The sequence below is a fragment of the Epinephelus fuscoguttatus genome, linkage group LG10 (genome assembly GCF_011397635.1).
Source record: "Epinephelus fuscoguttatus linkage group LG10, E.fuscoguttatus.final_Chr_v1".
NCBI lineage: Eukaryota > Metazoa > Chordata > Actinopteri > Perciformes > Serranidae > Epinephelus > Epinephelus fuscoguttatus.
This window is the reverse complement of record NC_064761.1, coordinates 36167208-36180301: the sequence shown is the minus strand read 5'-3', so window position 1 is coordinate 36180301 and position 13094 is coordinate 36167208. Positions and strand designations below refer to the sequence as shown.

Here is a 13094-nt window from a genome sequence, read left to right as displayed (position 1 = left end):
AAGACTTGACGGGAAAAAAGCACATGTTCTTGTTTGAATAAAGAATTGCAGTCAGAAGAGAATGTTCAGATGAGGTCATATTTTTATTGAAATTTCTCAATCAAAGTTTGTCTTTGCAAACTGGGCTGTAGAAAGGGAAACGTTCCATAAAAATAGGCCATACATTCGTTTTGTTGAAAACAGAAATACATTTTTGACACTGCTATCTATGGAGCCCCCTTTTTTTGTCATGTTCACTAGTGGGGAAAGTTACTTATCTTCTGTCCACAAGTTAGCCTATTATCTCGCAGATAATTAACTTGTGCACACAAGATAAAAAATAGCCGATGATGACAGCCGGTTCCAACATGGAAGCTGTTAATGGCTTCAATTCCCCATCTATGCTCTCCTCAAAGCCACCAGGCTCATGTGACCTCGCTGACCACGGGTGATGCTGGTCTGCCGCTGCTGCAATCAGTCAGTTAGTTTGTGTTTTTATGTGACTTTGGTGAATTCACACACTTCACAACAGTAGATTGCCTAGCCTCCATGTCGTACTCCTGCCTGCTTCTCCAAACTGGCGGGGTGTGTCGACTGACATTTAGTGTTTGTAATATACTGTTTACGGATAAGTACCCTATACAACCCCACTTCAAACAAATCTTAACTATCCCTTTAAAGCCACACTGAACTTGGGAGAACTAGTGCATCGTGGGTTTTTGCTGGATCATAAACAGTTTATCATTTCAGTGCATAAGACAGAATGAAAACAAGCTGCGAAGAAAGCTTTCCCAGCAAAAGTTTGATCGAATATATTTTATATAGGCCTACTGTGAGTGTGGAATCACAAGACTGTATTTTTGTCGCAACTCAAATTGCTTTAAAACTTTGAGATATTTTTAAAAAAACAAAAACAAAAAACTTTTGAGATGCTAAGAACATCAGAACTGCAGCATGAGATGTGATCTCCATGCTGCCATCCACCCAGACAGAACTTTACAATTCCAAACTCACAAAATCTTACAGGTTGATTATTCTTTAAAGTCCAATGGTTCACATTAAGAAATACATCTCTGCAGATACTGCTGCTTTGTGTTTTACAGCACTTTACTTTTTGCAACACTTTTGGAGATAGTCATCTTCCTCAAATCTGCTCCACATGTCGGGGTCCCAGGCGTGAAACCAGCCGGTGAAGGTCACTGGCTCTTCCCCCTGCTTAATGGTAGCGATGGGGACGTGACAACGGCCAGAGGGGTCAGATTCCAGATAGTCTTGGGCTGAAAAGAAAAAAATATTGTGAACAAAGTCTTGTACATAATTTCCCTTTATCTCTAACAGCTCTGTTTGTCTCACCAATCTTGGTTACTCCTGCTTTCTCTGTCTCATTGGCATCTTTTCCAACCCAAATAAAGACCTGGTGGGAGACATGACCAAAAGAATTTAAGGATAAGGCAGCAATAAAAATGGCATCTACAAGAAGTGGAAGTGAAGGCAGCATACCTCATCCCAGATGTCAAGAATCATGACATCATCCGGTGCCAGATCAAGCTGTGTGAAATCACAAGGCACCTCTTCTGCCTAAAGATTGAAAACTACATGTTTACAAAGTCGCTCTTTAAAAAACAGTCGCTTGGATGAAAACATATACCCATTTTCCACAGTACACAGGTTGTACACAGGTTTTTTAAATAAAGGGAAAACCCATTAGAAATAGGCAATAAACTTCTTTCCCACTGACGGTAGACCACAACTGTGTACACGGCTCTGCAGCAACAACACGTTCTCACTCCGACCACTTCACATGTCGACATTTGGTCATGGACTTTCCACGTTGAGGTACGATGTTGTTGAACTTCCAAGACACCTTGTCAAGTTCTGCCTGTTACATGCATTGTCATTTTTCGAAATACACATTTTCACAGGAAATGTACAGTTTGCATATAGTCTCTTTCAAAATAAAAGCACGCACAACACTACAAATTAACGTTCTTTTCCCTTCAGCAACAAACACGTGCTTACGTTTAGCCAGCACACATATGTGGTTGGGTTCAGGAAAAAAGAACAGGGTTTGGCGAACACTGACCAACCACTGAAAGCCGATGGTTGTTGGACCCATCCACTACCCCTCCTACCTGCCCTAGTTGGACTTCCACCGTCTTAACTTTCATTGTTGCCTGGCTGCATTTCCCCCTGACGCCCCTGTGCGCTGTCAAACAATAACAGCGTCCGGCCACCTTTTATACTCTCTCTCAAACTGAATTTGGAATGATGCTCAAGTGCTGCTTGGAGACGAACGGTATTTTGTGGTGACCTGTCTTTGCATCACGTTGGCTGGTTCGCCTGGGTGTTGTGTTTCCGTCAAAGCTGATCGCAGCTGGAGCTGATAGATACACAAGACTACTGCAGAGTTATCTGACCCACGTGTGAATGCCGATTGCAACCTTTATCGTTATATTAAAAAAAAAAGAAAAAAAACGGGTGTAAGTGGTGATTTTGTGCAGGAAGAGGGCTCTAAATACTTACGATCAGGTTGCCAGTCTTGTTTGAACAGCCAAACAGTCGTGGAGGCTTTACAGTCTTCTGCAGAGTCTTGGAGGTCTGGTATTCTGCCTTTCCACCCAGTGCTTTCCAGAAATCATCTGGCAGTGAGGAGAAAACCATAGATTTTCACAGGGAATGTTTTACACTGCTATTCAGCAGAGATCAAAGCTCCTTTTTCAGCACTCACCTGGCTCTTCAGTCTCCTCCACCACTTTTGCTGTCTTGCCTTTTGCAAGCACGCTGACAACATAGTTAGCTGCAGTCATCTCTTCCTGAGTTGCTCCCTTTCCCTTCCATATGTACACAGAATTACCCTCCTTCAGCACAAACGCATCGTTAGTGTTCAGAGAGGAGGCTTTGGGCTCCACCTGGGTGAGTGAGACACAAAGATCGAGACAATGGTGTGAATCGCTCATTATAGAGCAATACATTCATGCACGTCCAATGTAATAAACAAGGCTGACCTCAACAGCCCGTGTGCTTTTGTTGGAGCTCTGGCGGATGTGGAAGAGACGTGTGCTGTTGGGCTTGCTCTCTTGGTCGTGGCGGCCTGTCCCACCCAGGTAAACGATCAAAGGGTCCTTAAACATACTCACAAGATGAGGTGGTTCTTGACCCTGAGGGACACAAACCTGCCAAGACAAAGCAGTAGCTCAGCCTACATGTATAATGAGGACAGGGGTGATAAGACTCACCCTGTGCTTAAATGGCAGGAGTAAGTCATTAAAGAAGTATTTTGATATTCTGGGAAACATGTTTACTTGCTTTCTTGCTGAGAGTTAGATGAGAAGATCAATACCACTCTCATGTCTGTCTGCTCAATGTGAAGCTACAGCCAGCAGCCAATTAGCTCTGTATAGCATATAAACTGGAAACTGGGGAAACAGCCAGGCTCTGTTCAACATGTGTGGATTATGAGACAATGGGCCCCTGGGCACAGAAAGGCCCCACCCTCTCACTCCCACATAAGACTGGAAACACACTTTGTGGTGATTTAGCCACAGCTTTTTTGTTGAAGCCATTTTCTGTATTTATTTTGTATTTCTTTGAGGTCTTTTGTGTCTCTTTTTGGTCTTTTGTGTCTCTTTGAGGTCTTTTGTGTCCCTTTTTTTGGTCCTTTGTGTCTCTTTTTGGTCTTTTGTGTCCCTTTTTTGTCTTTTGTATCTCTTTGAGGTCTTTTGTGTCTCTTTTTGGTCTTTTGTATCTCTTTGAGGACTTTCGTGTCTCTTTGAGGTCTTTTGTGTCCCTTTTTGGTGTTTTGTCTCTTTGAGGTCCTCATGTTTCTTTCTTGGGTTGTTTTGTGACTCTTTTTGGTTGTTTTGCCGCTTTTTGTACTTATTTCGTGTCTCTACAAGATCAATTTGTGGGTTTTAGGTAATTTTGAGTTTTCTGAAATCATTTCATATCTCTTTTTGGCCCATTGTGTAGTTTAATTTAATCATAAAAATCATAATCATCATTTTCTGTCTCTTTGAGATCCTCTTGTATCTCTTTGAGGTCTTTTATGTCTCTTTTTGGTCTTTTGTGTCTCTTTGAGGTCTTTTGTGTCTCTTTGAGGTCCTCATGTTTCTTTCTTGGGTCGTTTTGTGACTCTTTTTGGTTGTTTTGCCACTTTTTGTACTTATTTCGTGTCTCTACAAGATCAGTTTGTGGGTGTTTTTTTGAGTTTTCTGAAATCATTTCATATCTCTTTTTGGTTGTTTTGCCCCATTGTGTAGTGATTTTATGTCTCTTTAAGATCATTTTGAATCTTCTTTGGTCATTTTCTGTCTCTTTGTAGTCGTTTTGTGTCTCTTTTTGGTCATTTTGTGTCTTTCTGTAGTCACTTTGTGTCTCTTTGAGATCCTCTTGTTTCTTTCTTGGGTCGCTTTGTGACTATTTTTGGTTGTTTTGCTGCTTTTTGTGGTTATTTTGTGTCTTTTTGAAGACAAATTTGTGGGTTTTAGGTAATTTTGAGTTTTCTTTAGTCATTTCATATCTCTTTGTGGTTGTTTTGTGTCCCTCTGTAGTCATTTTGTGTCTCTTTGTGGTTGTTTTGTCTTTGTGGTCTTACTGTGTCTCTTTGTGGTCAGTACATCTTACCTGTGCCTGTGCCTGGTAGGCATGTTGTTTTGCCCCTTTTTGTAGTTATTTTGTGTCTCTTTGAGATCAGTGTCTCTTTTTTGTTGTTTTGCCCCACGTGTAGTTATTTTGTGTCTACTTGTAAGAGGTAACTTTATGGATGTTTTAGGGTTTTTTGTTTGTTTTTTTTAAATCTCTTTAAGGTCATTTTCTGTCTCTTTTTGGTCATTTTGCCCCTTTTGTATGTACTTTTGTGTCTCTTTGAGGTAATTTTATGTCTCCCTTTAAGATCATTTTCTGTCTCTTTATGGCCATTTTGTGTCTTTTTTGGTCATTTGGAGTCTCCCTTGAGTCATTTTGTGTCTCTCAGTGTTTGTTTTGCATCTTTTCTTGGTCTTTTTGTGTCTCTTCCTGGTCAGTGTGTGTTAATTTGATTGACATTTTACAGGTAAAGGCCAAGGGGGCCCTTTACACTTTGGGGCCCTGGGGCTGTGCCCAATAGGCATGTTCAGTAATCCAACAATGCTGTCCAAAGATAACAAGATCAACCTGCCGGCACCCCCTAAGATCACTAATTAACACCAGATTAGCTGTTTCCCTCTGTTTCCAGTCTTTATGCAAAGCTAACTGGTAGCTGTCCCCACATCTAACTTTAAAGCACAGATATGAGACTTGTATTGATCTTATCATCATCTCTCACCAAGTAAGCGTACTTTGATTTCCAACTATTCCTATCAAGAAAAACCTGAGTGACATCATAGCTTGTTTTCACAGTAAATATCTTACCTGGGTAGCTTTTCCTCCCATGGAATCGTCCAGTTGGATGGTGAGAATGGCTGAAGCACCCAGTTCATCCTTAGAGCACTTCTGCCCTTGCCTGAAGACAGGAAAGCCAAAATGTATTCTTAACTCCATCCATTGTCTAACTGCTTATCCTCTTGAGGGTCGCGGGGGGGCTGGAGCCTATCCCAGCTGACATTGGGCGAGAGGCAGGGCACACCCATGACAGGTCACCAGACTATCACAGGGCTGACACATAGAGACAGACAACCATTCACACTCACATTCACACCTACGGACAATTTAGAGTTACCAATTAACCTGTCCCCAATCTGCATGTCTTTGGACTGTGGGAGGAAGCCGGAGTACCCGGAGAAAACCCACGCTGACATGGGGAGAACATGCAAACTCCACACAGAAGGGCTCCCACAACCGGGATCGAACCAGGAACCCTCTTGCTGTGAGGCGACAGTGCTAACCACCAGACAACCGTGCCATCTTTTTCTTAACTCATTCAAGCTAAATCAGTGTTTATATTCACAAAGAAGAGGTACACTGGTTCAATCAACTGTCAGTGAAGCTCCTGGATAACAAATTGATTTGAAGGTTGCACTCACCAGGTGTAGATGATAAACTTCTCTCTGCCTCCATCTTTGTAGGTATACAGCACAAGGTAACAGTCACCTCCAAAGAACTGTCCATACGTGGATTTATCCACAGGTTTTTTGTCACCTCCTTCCACACGCCAAATCTACAGACAGCCACAATTGTCACACATACATGTTGATATCTGAGGAGATGAAAATACAACATGAGCTTTGTCAGGCTAGTGAAGCATACCTCCGTTTTCCCAGAGCCATCATCCACCATACGGTGCTGGGCAGCCATGCATTTGTTGCTGTGGAGTTTGGAGGCGTCGAAGGGAATCTGCTCCACCTTCGCGATTCTATTCTCCACGTAGGCCTCACTTGGGCCAGTGGTCTCATCTTTGTCCAACCAGTTGAAGAAAAACTGTTTAAAAATGGAGGTCTCAGCCCCTGCTGGCATAATCTGGATCTGTTTGTGTCAGAAAGAGGAGTGAGCATATTCATAAACAGAAAAACAAGCTAGAAAGAACGAAGCTCTGGTGTCAGACTTTCACTACATGGCCTCATTACCTTAGTATGTGGGTCGCAGTTGTTGTCTTTGATGAATTTGTTTGCCCTATTCAGTGCTTCTTTGCGCTCATCTGCATTTGCATCCTTACCTGCAGTTTGGGGAGTGCTACAGTGGTTAGAGACTACAAACTTTGGTCAAATTTACACATTTTCCCATTTGTGCTGACTAACAACAATAAGCAATAAGCCAGCTGAGCACTGATAAACATAGGGTGTATGCAGCTAAGAAGAGGTTGCAGAAATGGATAGATGTCATGGTGTAATACCTTTCCAGACAAATAGGTTTTTGTCTCCTTCATTGTACAAGATGTAGCATTCATTTTGAGAGAGCATGTCTTGTTTGAAAGGGGTTTCCTTAGCCACCTCAGTTGTCTTCATGGAGCCAGCAGCATCAGAAATCTAGAAAGTAGAGAGATGATTATCATCATTATCATCTCAATCCTTTGCATACTGAGACATTTATCTACAGTAATTAATTTAAAACCTTAATATTTGCACATATTTACCAAATAGAGAGTTGCCGTCTTTTTGTTCTTTCTATCAGCAGTTTCATCACACTAGAAAGTGGAGAGATGATCAACACATTTACATTTATCATCTGAATCCTTTAGATAATGTAACATTTGTCCACAGTAATTCATTAAATGCCTGCCTTTTTCTCATCCTCACACGATGGGAGATCAGGCTTGGGTCCAAGCACCTATAAATAAAGACATGCACACAGATTGCAACATTTCATTTACATCCTTCGGAGCAGCCAAAGCCAGTGGTGTCCTGAATAAAGCTGTTCACGTTTTAAAGTTAGAAAAAAAGCTCACCTCAATGACAGCTTCTGGCTCACTGCCTTCTTCAATCATCTCAATGGTGGCACGCCCATGTCTCTCGTTGTCACGGATATCCTTGGCCACCTCAGTGGCTTTTAAGCACTCAAAGAAATTGCTCTCACTGCCAGACCAGTGGTATATAACCTAGCATTTCACAGAGATGAGCAGCGAAAAAGATGAAAACAAAGTTACGGTGAAACATTACAACACCAGAAGCTTGAACTGTTAACATATTTGGGGTATCTAGTAGGGCTGCACGACACTGGAAAAAACTGACATTGCGATTGTTTTTATTTTGTTTTGTTTTTTGCAATATATATTGTGACATTAAAAAAATACAAGAATTTTCGTCAGATGAGTTAAAGTAAGAAAATTAAAAAACAGTGGCGGGGCTTTTACTCACCACAACTGCAGAGGCTAACAGCTTCATTTGAAACAGACTGCATTATAAAAGGACCGTTATTTATTAATCCCTCTGTATCTTTATATTTTTACTTTTTATCCGTTCCCATTGTCTTGATAAAGTTAATGCAAGGCGCTGTCATTTCAAACTTGACACTTCCTGAATGTGTTTCAAATTAAAAGCCCCTTATATCCTCTGCTGAGAGAATCCCTCCATTTTCTAAATAGGCTTTTATTGTGAAACATTTGTAGGAACTTATTGTGGACTGTGGTGGCACTTTTTACGTTACTACAACAACATTTCTGCTGGCACATGAACAGTCACAGTGACTCAAATAATAGTAAAAGTAATAAAAATAGGACAAGAATAACCCGATGACATCACACGTGTCGTGAAAGATGACCGGGGATAACTGGTGTGTACCATGGTGTAGTGTGTCATGTCTGTCGGCCAAGTCACGGCACGATTTTAGGACTCCACTATCGTGTAATGTGACATAGTGACTTTCAGAACGGGCAGAAAAGTTGTGTAGTGTGAACCAGACATAAATCCTCCTTTACCGTTTCTCTTTCTTGCATGTCGCTCATTTTCAGTGTGTGACTGCAGCGTGTGCATGAAAGGGGGAGGGGCTGCTGTTGTCAGAGAGGGAGAGACAGAGAGAGAGAGAGAGAGGCGAGCGGAGCGGAGCAAGGAGCTTTCTTCAGAGCTGCTTTTCTGAAGCAAAACAAATGTTTACATGTTCTAATAAAAAGAGAAAACATTGCGTGTCCTGCGATGTGACTATCGCACATGCGCACATCGCGATGTGACTATCGCACATGCGCACATCGCGATGTCGATGTTCAAATGATATATCGTGCAGCCCTTGTATCTAGTCCCTCTTCTAGGTCACCTTTCCCAAATCAATGATGAAGCAGTCTCCTTTATTGAAGCTTGACCAGGAAAGAGGCACCTCACTGGCTCTGATCACCCGACGACCTTTAACGTGCAGTACACGTTTGACGTTTACTTCATTGGTCACCACTTGCTGGAAGCCTGAGGCTACTCCACCTTCCTTTAAAATGAATAAAGTCAAGGAGAAAAAAGCATTAGAACTATAAGCTATAGCGATTTATTGATCAACTATAACCCTTGACATCTCCACGTCAAACTCTTAAAATGTCTAGATTCTGACTAATTGATGGATTAGTATTTCAGCTCCTACTATTATTTTCCACTGGCCTACTTCATCTCATAACATCTGCAGCAGCACTCTGGTGTTTTGGTACCAGAGGGCATGTTTCTGCTCGCCTTGTTTGCCAGTTCAAACTCCTCATGGAAACCATCTGTGTAAAACCTGAGGGAGCAACCAACCACAGCTCCAAACGTCTCCCAAAAGAGCACTGTGACGAGTTCTTCTTCCCTTATGAATACACAACATTCAAACAACCCCTTTAGCCTGAGTCATTACATTGTCGTCTTTTACTTTTGATGTCTGGGATAAAGCAATGAATTTATCTCTCTTGAAGGTAGAGGTTGCAACTTTTTTAAATCAATCTTAAAATATGTTTTAAAGTATATACATGAAAACAACATGTGTGCATATATCATGTTTTACCATGTATCTGACGCCGGACTTGAAGTATTTCAAAAAGATCAGTGACTCTTCATTTTGATACTCAGTGTGCTGTGTTGGTAATCCATTCAGTTGGTCATCCATCTGGATCATTAAGATGGCAGCAGCCCCTCTCTCATCCTGGGAAGTGTTCTCACCTTTGGTGTAACAGATAACAGCAAAAAGAAAAACAGCAATGAATGACTGTAAAATAAAAGAGAATCTAGACAGACAAATTCTTTGAAAAGCCAGAGTTTGTTTTCAGGTGTCAGCAGAGAATCTAAGTCCAATACCAAACCACGTGTGAACGTTGTAGGAAAAATCAGCGGTGGTGTGGAGCACTATGTAAGAATCTCCGTTGTAGAAGCTTCCGTAGAGTTCCACAGGGATGGGTGCCAATTCCATATTCTCTATCCGCCACACCTGCAGGCCGGGCTTCTTCCCTGCAGTCTCAAACTCCTTGTGTGATGCCATAGTGCTCAGGGCCTGAGGGGAGACACGCCTTCAATAACAAGTAACATATCAGGCAAAACACAAGAGTTGATAGGCTGTAACAGCTTCACACAGGGCTGCAAAGATAAATCAATTTCTCGACTGACAGAAAATTAACTGGAATTTTTAAGTTCTTTTTCAATCTTAAATGTCAAAGATTCTCTAGTTTTGGCTCCTCGAATGTAAAGATTTGCTGCTTTTCTCTTTTTGTCCAGACAAAACAAGCAATTTGATGACCTTAGGTTTCAATAAATGAATGAATTTTGGTATTTTTTGATATTGTACAGACCAAATGATAGATCATTGCAGCCCTAGTTTCATACAGATTTCTGCCGATGGCACTCTTGAAGCCAGGCAACAGTTCTTGTCATAGTTGGATTCAACTGAAGAAAATCATGACATGAGATAGCCTTGATGTTCTCAGGAAAACGAAAGGTGCACATCACAAAGCATTCGAAAGTTCTCCAAAACAATAACACAGTTTCATCAGTGGTATATTATGTTGCTTTATTCCAGTTCCATTTAAAGTCCCCTTCATCCCATGGCAAAAGGAACATCCTGCATTTACCCTGCAACATTTGTTACTTAACCTGTAATAGAGGGACTATTTAATTAAACAATAGCAGTGTGTCATATGCAGGGGTGGAAAATCACCTGTGTCCTCTGCACTTACTGCCAAACTGCAATGTTAATGTTGGTGTGGTATTTTTTGGGCAGCCAAAGACAAACACCATGTATCTTAGACTTCAGCTTACAGTATGTGATTATTGCCCAGTGTTCAGAGGCTGATTTTCGACAGAGAATATATATAAAACGCACCTGACGCACTGCTAATATCACATGTAAGATATAAAAAAATGTAAAAATGCATCTGTGGAAAGCATTAACTATTTTGCAGAATCATGCAAAAAGTTCACATTAAATTTTAGATTTTTTGAAGTGGGGTTATACGGGTTTTTTTCCCTGTATATTACATACAGTAAGATGACAGTCGGCATGCCCCCAGTTTGAAGAAGCAGGCTGGATTCGGACAGGGAAGCTAAGCAATGAAGGAAAATGAAGCCATTATATCACTCTCTTCAAAGCCAGATTCCACTGAGAAAAACGATAATTTAACATCACTGAACACAGGAGCTGCTGCTCTACCGCTGACTCAAACACTTATTTTGTTTGTGTTATCGCGAGACTTTGGCGTTTAAAAGAGTTAGTTCAGATTCACCAAAGTCTCACACCAACACAAACTAACTAACTGGCAAAAATATGTCTTGCTGCTACCTCCGTCCACAGCAGTGCATTGACTAGTTCTGTGTCGTCTGCAGCCTGCTTCTCCACACTGAAGGTGTGTCGACTGACATCTACTGTATATGATACACTGACGACAGATACAACCCGACTTCAAACAATCCAAACTATCCCTTTAAAACAAGTGTCTTGCCAGGACTTGTTGCTATGAATAATTAAGACAAATTCCTTGAAAGTTAAAATGAGCAATTGGTGTACAGTTTCAGATATGCAATCTGACTAGCTACAGAGAGTTTTTATTGGATTCTATAGCATTTTGCAAAAACAATAACCTAATAACAATAACAATATCTTATTACCTGGTGAGGACAGAAGGTAGTTGCTGAGTGTGAAGAAGCTGACACTGCTGCACTGCTGCTCTTCCAGGGTTCCACCCAGTTTGTCTGCGCACAGCTCTGCTATTTATTCTGCAGAGACATCCGTGTTGTGAAGGAGAGGTGTGTCCAGTCACACCCCAACCCATCCCAGTCTGCAACACGGCTGCACAAATGGTGGCAGTGGACCAACCCTCAAGGCAGCTTTCCTTTTAACGTTTGTTTTAAATAAAATCCATCCATTAACACTGTGCATGCATTGTTCACCTTCATTTTGATATCATTTTGGAGTATTTTTTATGATTTGCAAAAGGAAAATGATTTCAAATCCTTTCACCAGCGTTCCATTTTTATCATGCAACTCACAGGTGGAAAAAAAGTCACATCATTTGCAATTTGTGGGGTGGTTTCTAAGCTCAGCAGTGTAGGTAAAACAGCTGTTACGGGGGAAATGAACTTAAATATTAAGAAAACTAAACCTGACTTGCCATCAAGGGCATTAGAATTTTGTGTCAGCCGTACAGCAGTTCGCTGTCTTGCAGAAAGATAGAAATGCATGCAGACTAACCTGTCTGTAAGCAATCAGATAACTTAACTGAGTATATAGACTGAAAACAAGGAGTAACAGCCAACCTGTCTTCGTCCAAAATCAACAAAATGTAACTGCAGGCACAGCAGGAAGTAAAACTGCAGAATTATTTGGAGCAACAAGGACAGATATCTTTATTATTATGAGAACATATTTCAAAGCAAGACAAAGTGAAGACTGCTTCTACCAAAAAAGAACACACCAACATGCATCAAAGCATAAAATCTGAACCTTATACGGGCTGATGAGTCATCTCTTTCTGCAGCCCTGCACTTGGTCTCTAACTGCAAGAACTCTTGCACATGTACTTTGATACACACTCCTCTTGTTTGGTTGGCATTACGTTGCTGTTGTTTTAGCAAGTGTTTGGTGCAATTGTCCGGCACTGGCCTGCCAGCTGCTGGAGTTTGTGACCAAACTGACTCCCGTGTGGCAGCTTGACAGAAAGCGAAGGCACAAATCTCTCCTGTGAGCTCCGGCAGTCGCCTCAGGTTAGGGCTGGGTCCATCACTCCTACTGTCATAGCTGCATCAGCACATTCTGCCTCGTTGTGTAGGGCACACACAGCTCAAACAGTCACTGCCTGGGACATACCAACAGGCCTACACAAGACTAAATACATACACAATTGCGCACACACACACACACAAATCCTAACAGAGGCTGAGCACAAAGGCTGCCAACTACAAGCTACTTGCTCTAACTTGAGCATGACGCAAACACATTTCGTATTGCATAACTGTTAAGGATGTTCATTGCTATCATAACCAGCAGGGATGCAGAATTTCAAAGACATATGAAGCCCTCAGCAGTAAATCTCTGGAACACTCATGGAAACCATATGGCCCAATCACAAGTCTGATAACTGGGTTATCCCTCTGATTGAACAGGGGGATATGTGCTGGTACATGAATTACTGATTCAAAACTGCCTGCAGATGCTTCTCATGAGTTTTAATTTCCTGCAGCAGCACTTGTTCCAAAGCTCATGAAAAAGATCCTCTGCAGCCTTCAAAGGGATTTGACCTGTCACGACCCGTCATGATCGCTGCAAATTTA

General features: G+C 41.6%; 1 protein-coding gene across 2 annotated transcripts; it reads right to left on the bottom strand.

Annotated features, from left to right (window-relative positions):
- Positions 1-64: 64 nt before the first annotated feature.
- scinla (scinderin like a) lies at positions 65-11541 on the bottom strand. Of its 2 annotated transcripts, none has more exons than XM_049588495.1 (18): positions 11433-11541; positions 9633-9825; positions 9343-9497; positions 8638-8799; positions 7337-7486; positions 7171-7218; positions 7025-7075; positions 6785-6917; positions 6519-6607; positions 6202-6417; positions 5979-6112; positions 5368-5458; positions 2985-3152; positions 2708-2888; positions 2503-2618; positions 1480-1557; positions 1333-1393; positions 65-1256 (listed from the first exon to the last, which is right to left on the bottom strand). In XM_049588495.1, the coding sequence occupies exons 2-18, from the start codon at positions 9811-9813 to the stop codon at positions 1087-1089; spliced, it is 2184 nt and encodes a 727-aa protein (XP_049444452.1). In that variant the 5' UTR covers positions 9814-9825; positions 11433-11541; the 3' UTR covers positions 65-1086. The 2 variants fall into 2 exon arrangements, with proteins under 2 accessions (XP_049444452.1, XP_049444451.1); XM_049588494.1 differs by having other exon boundaries at positions 9633-9841; positions 11433-11513.
- Positions 11542-13094: the final 1553 nt, after the last annotated feature.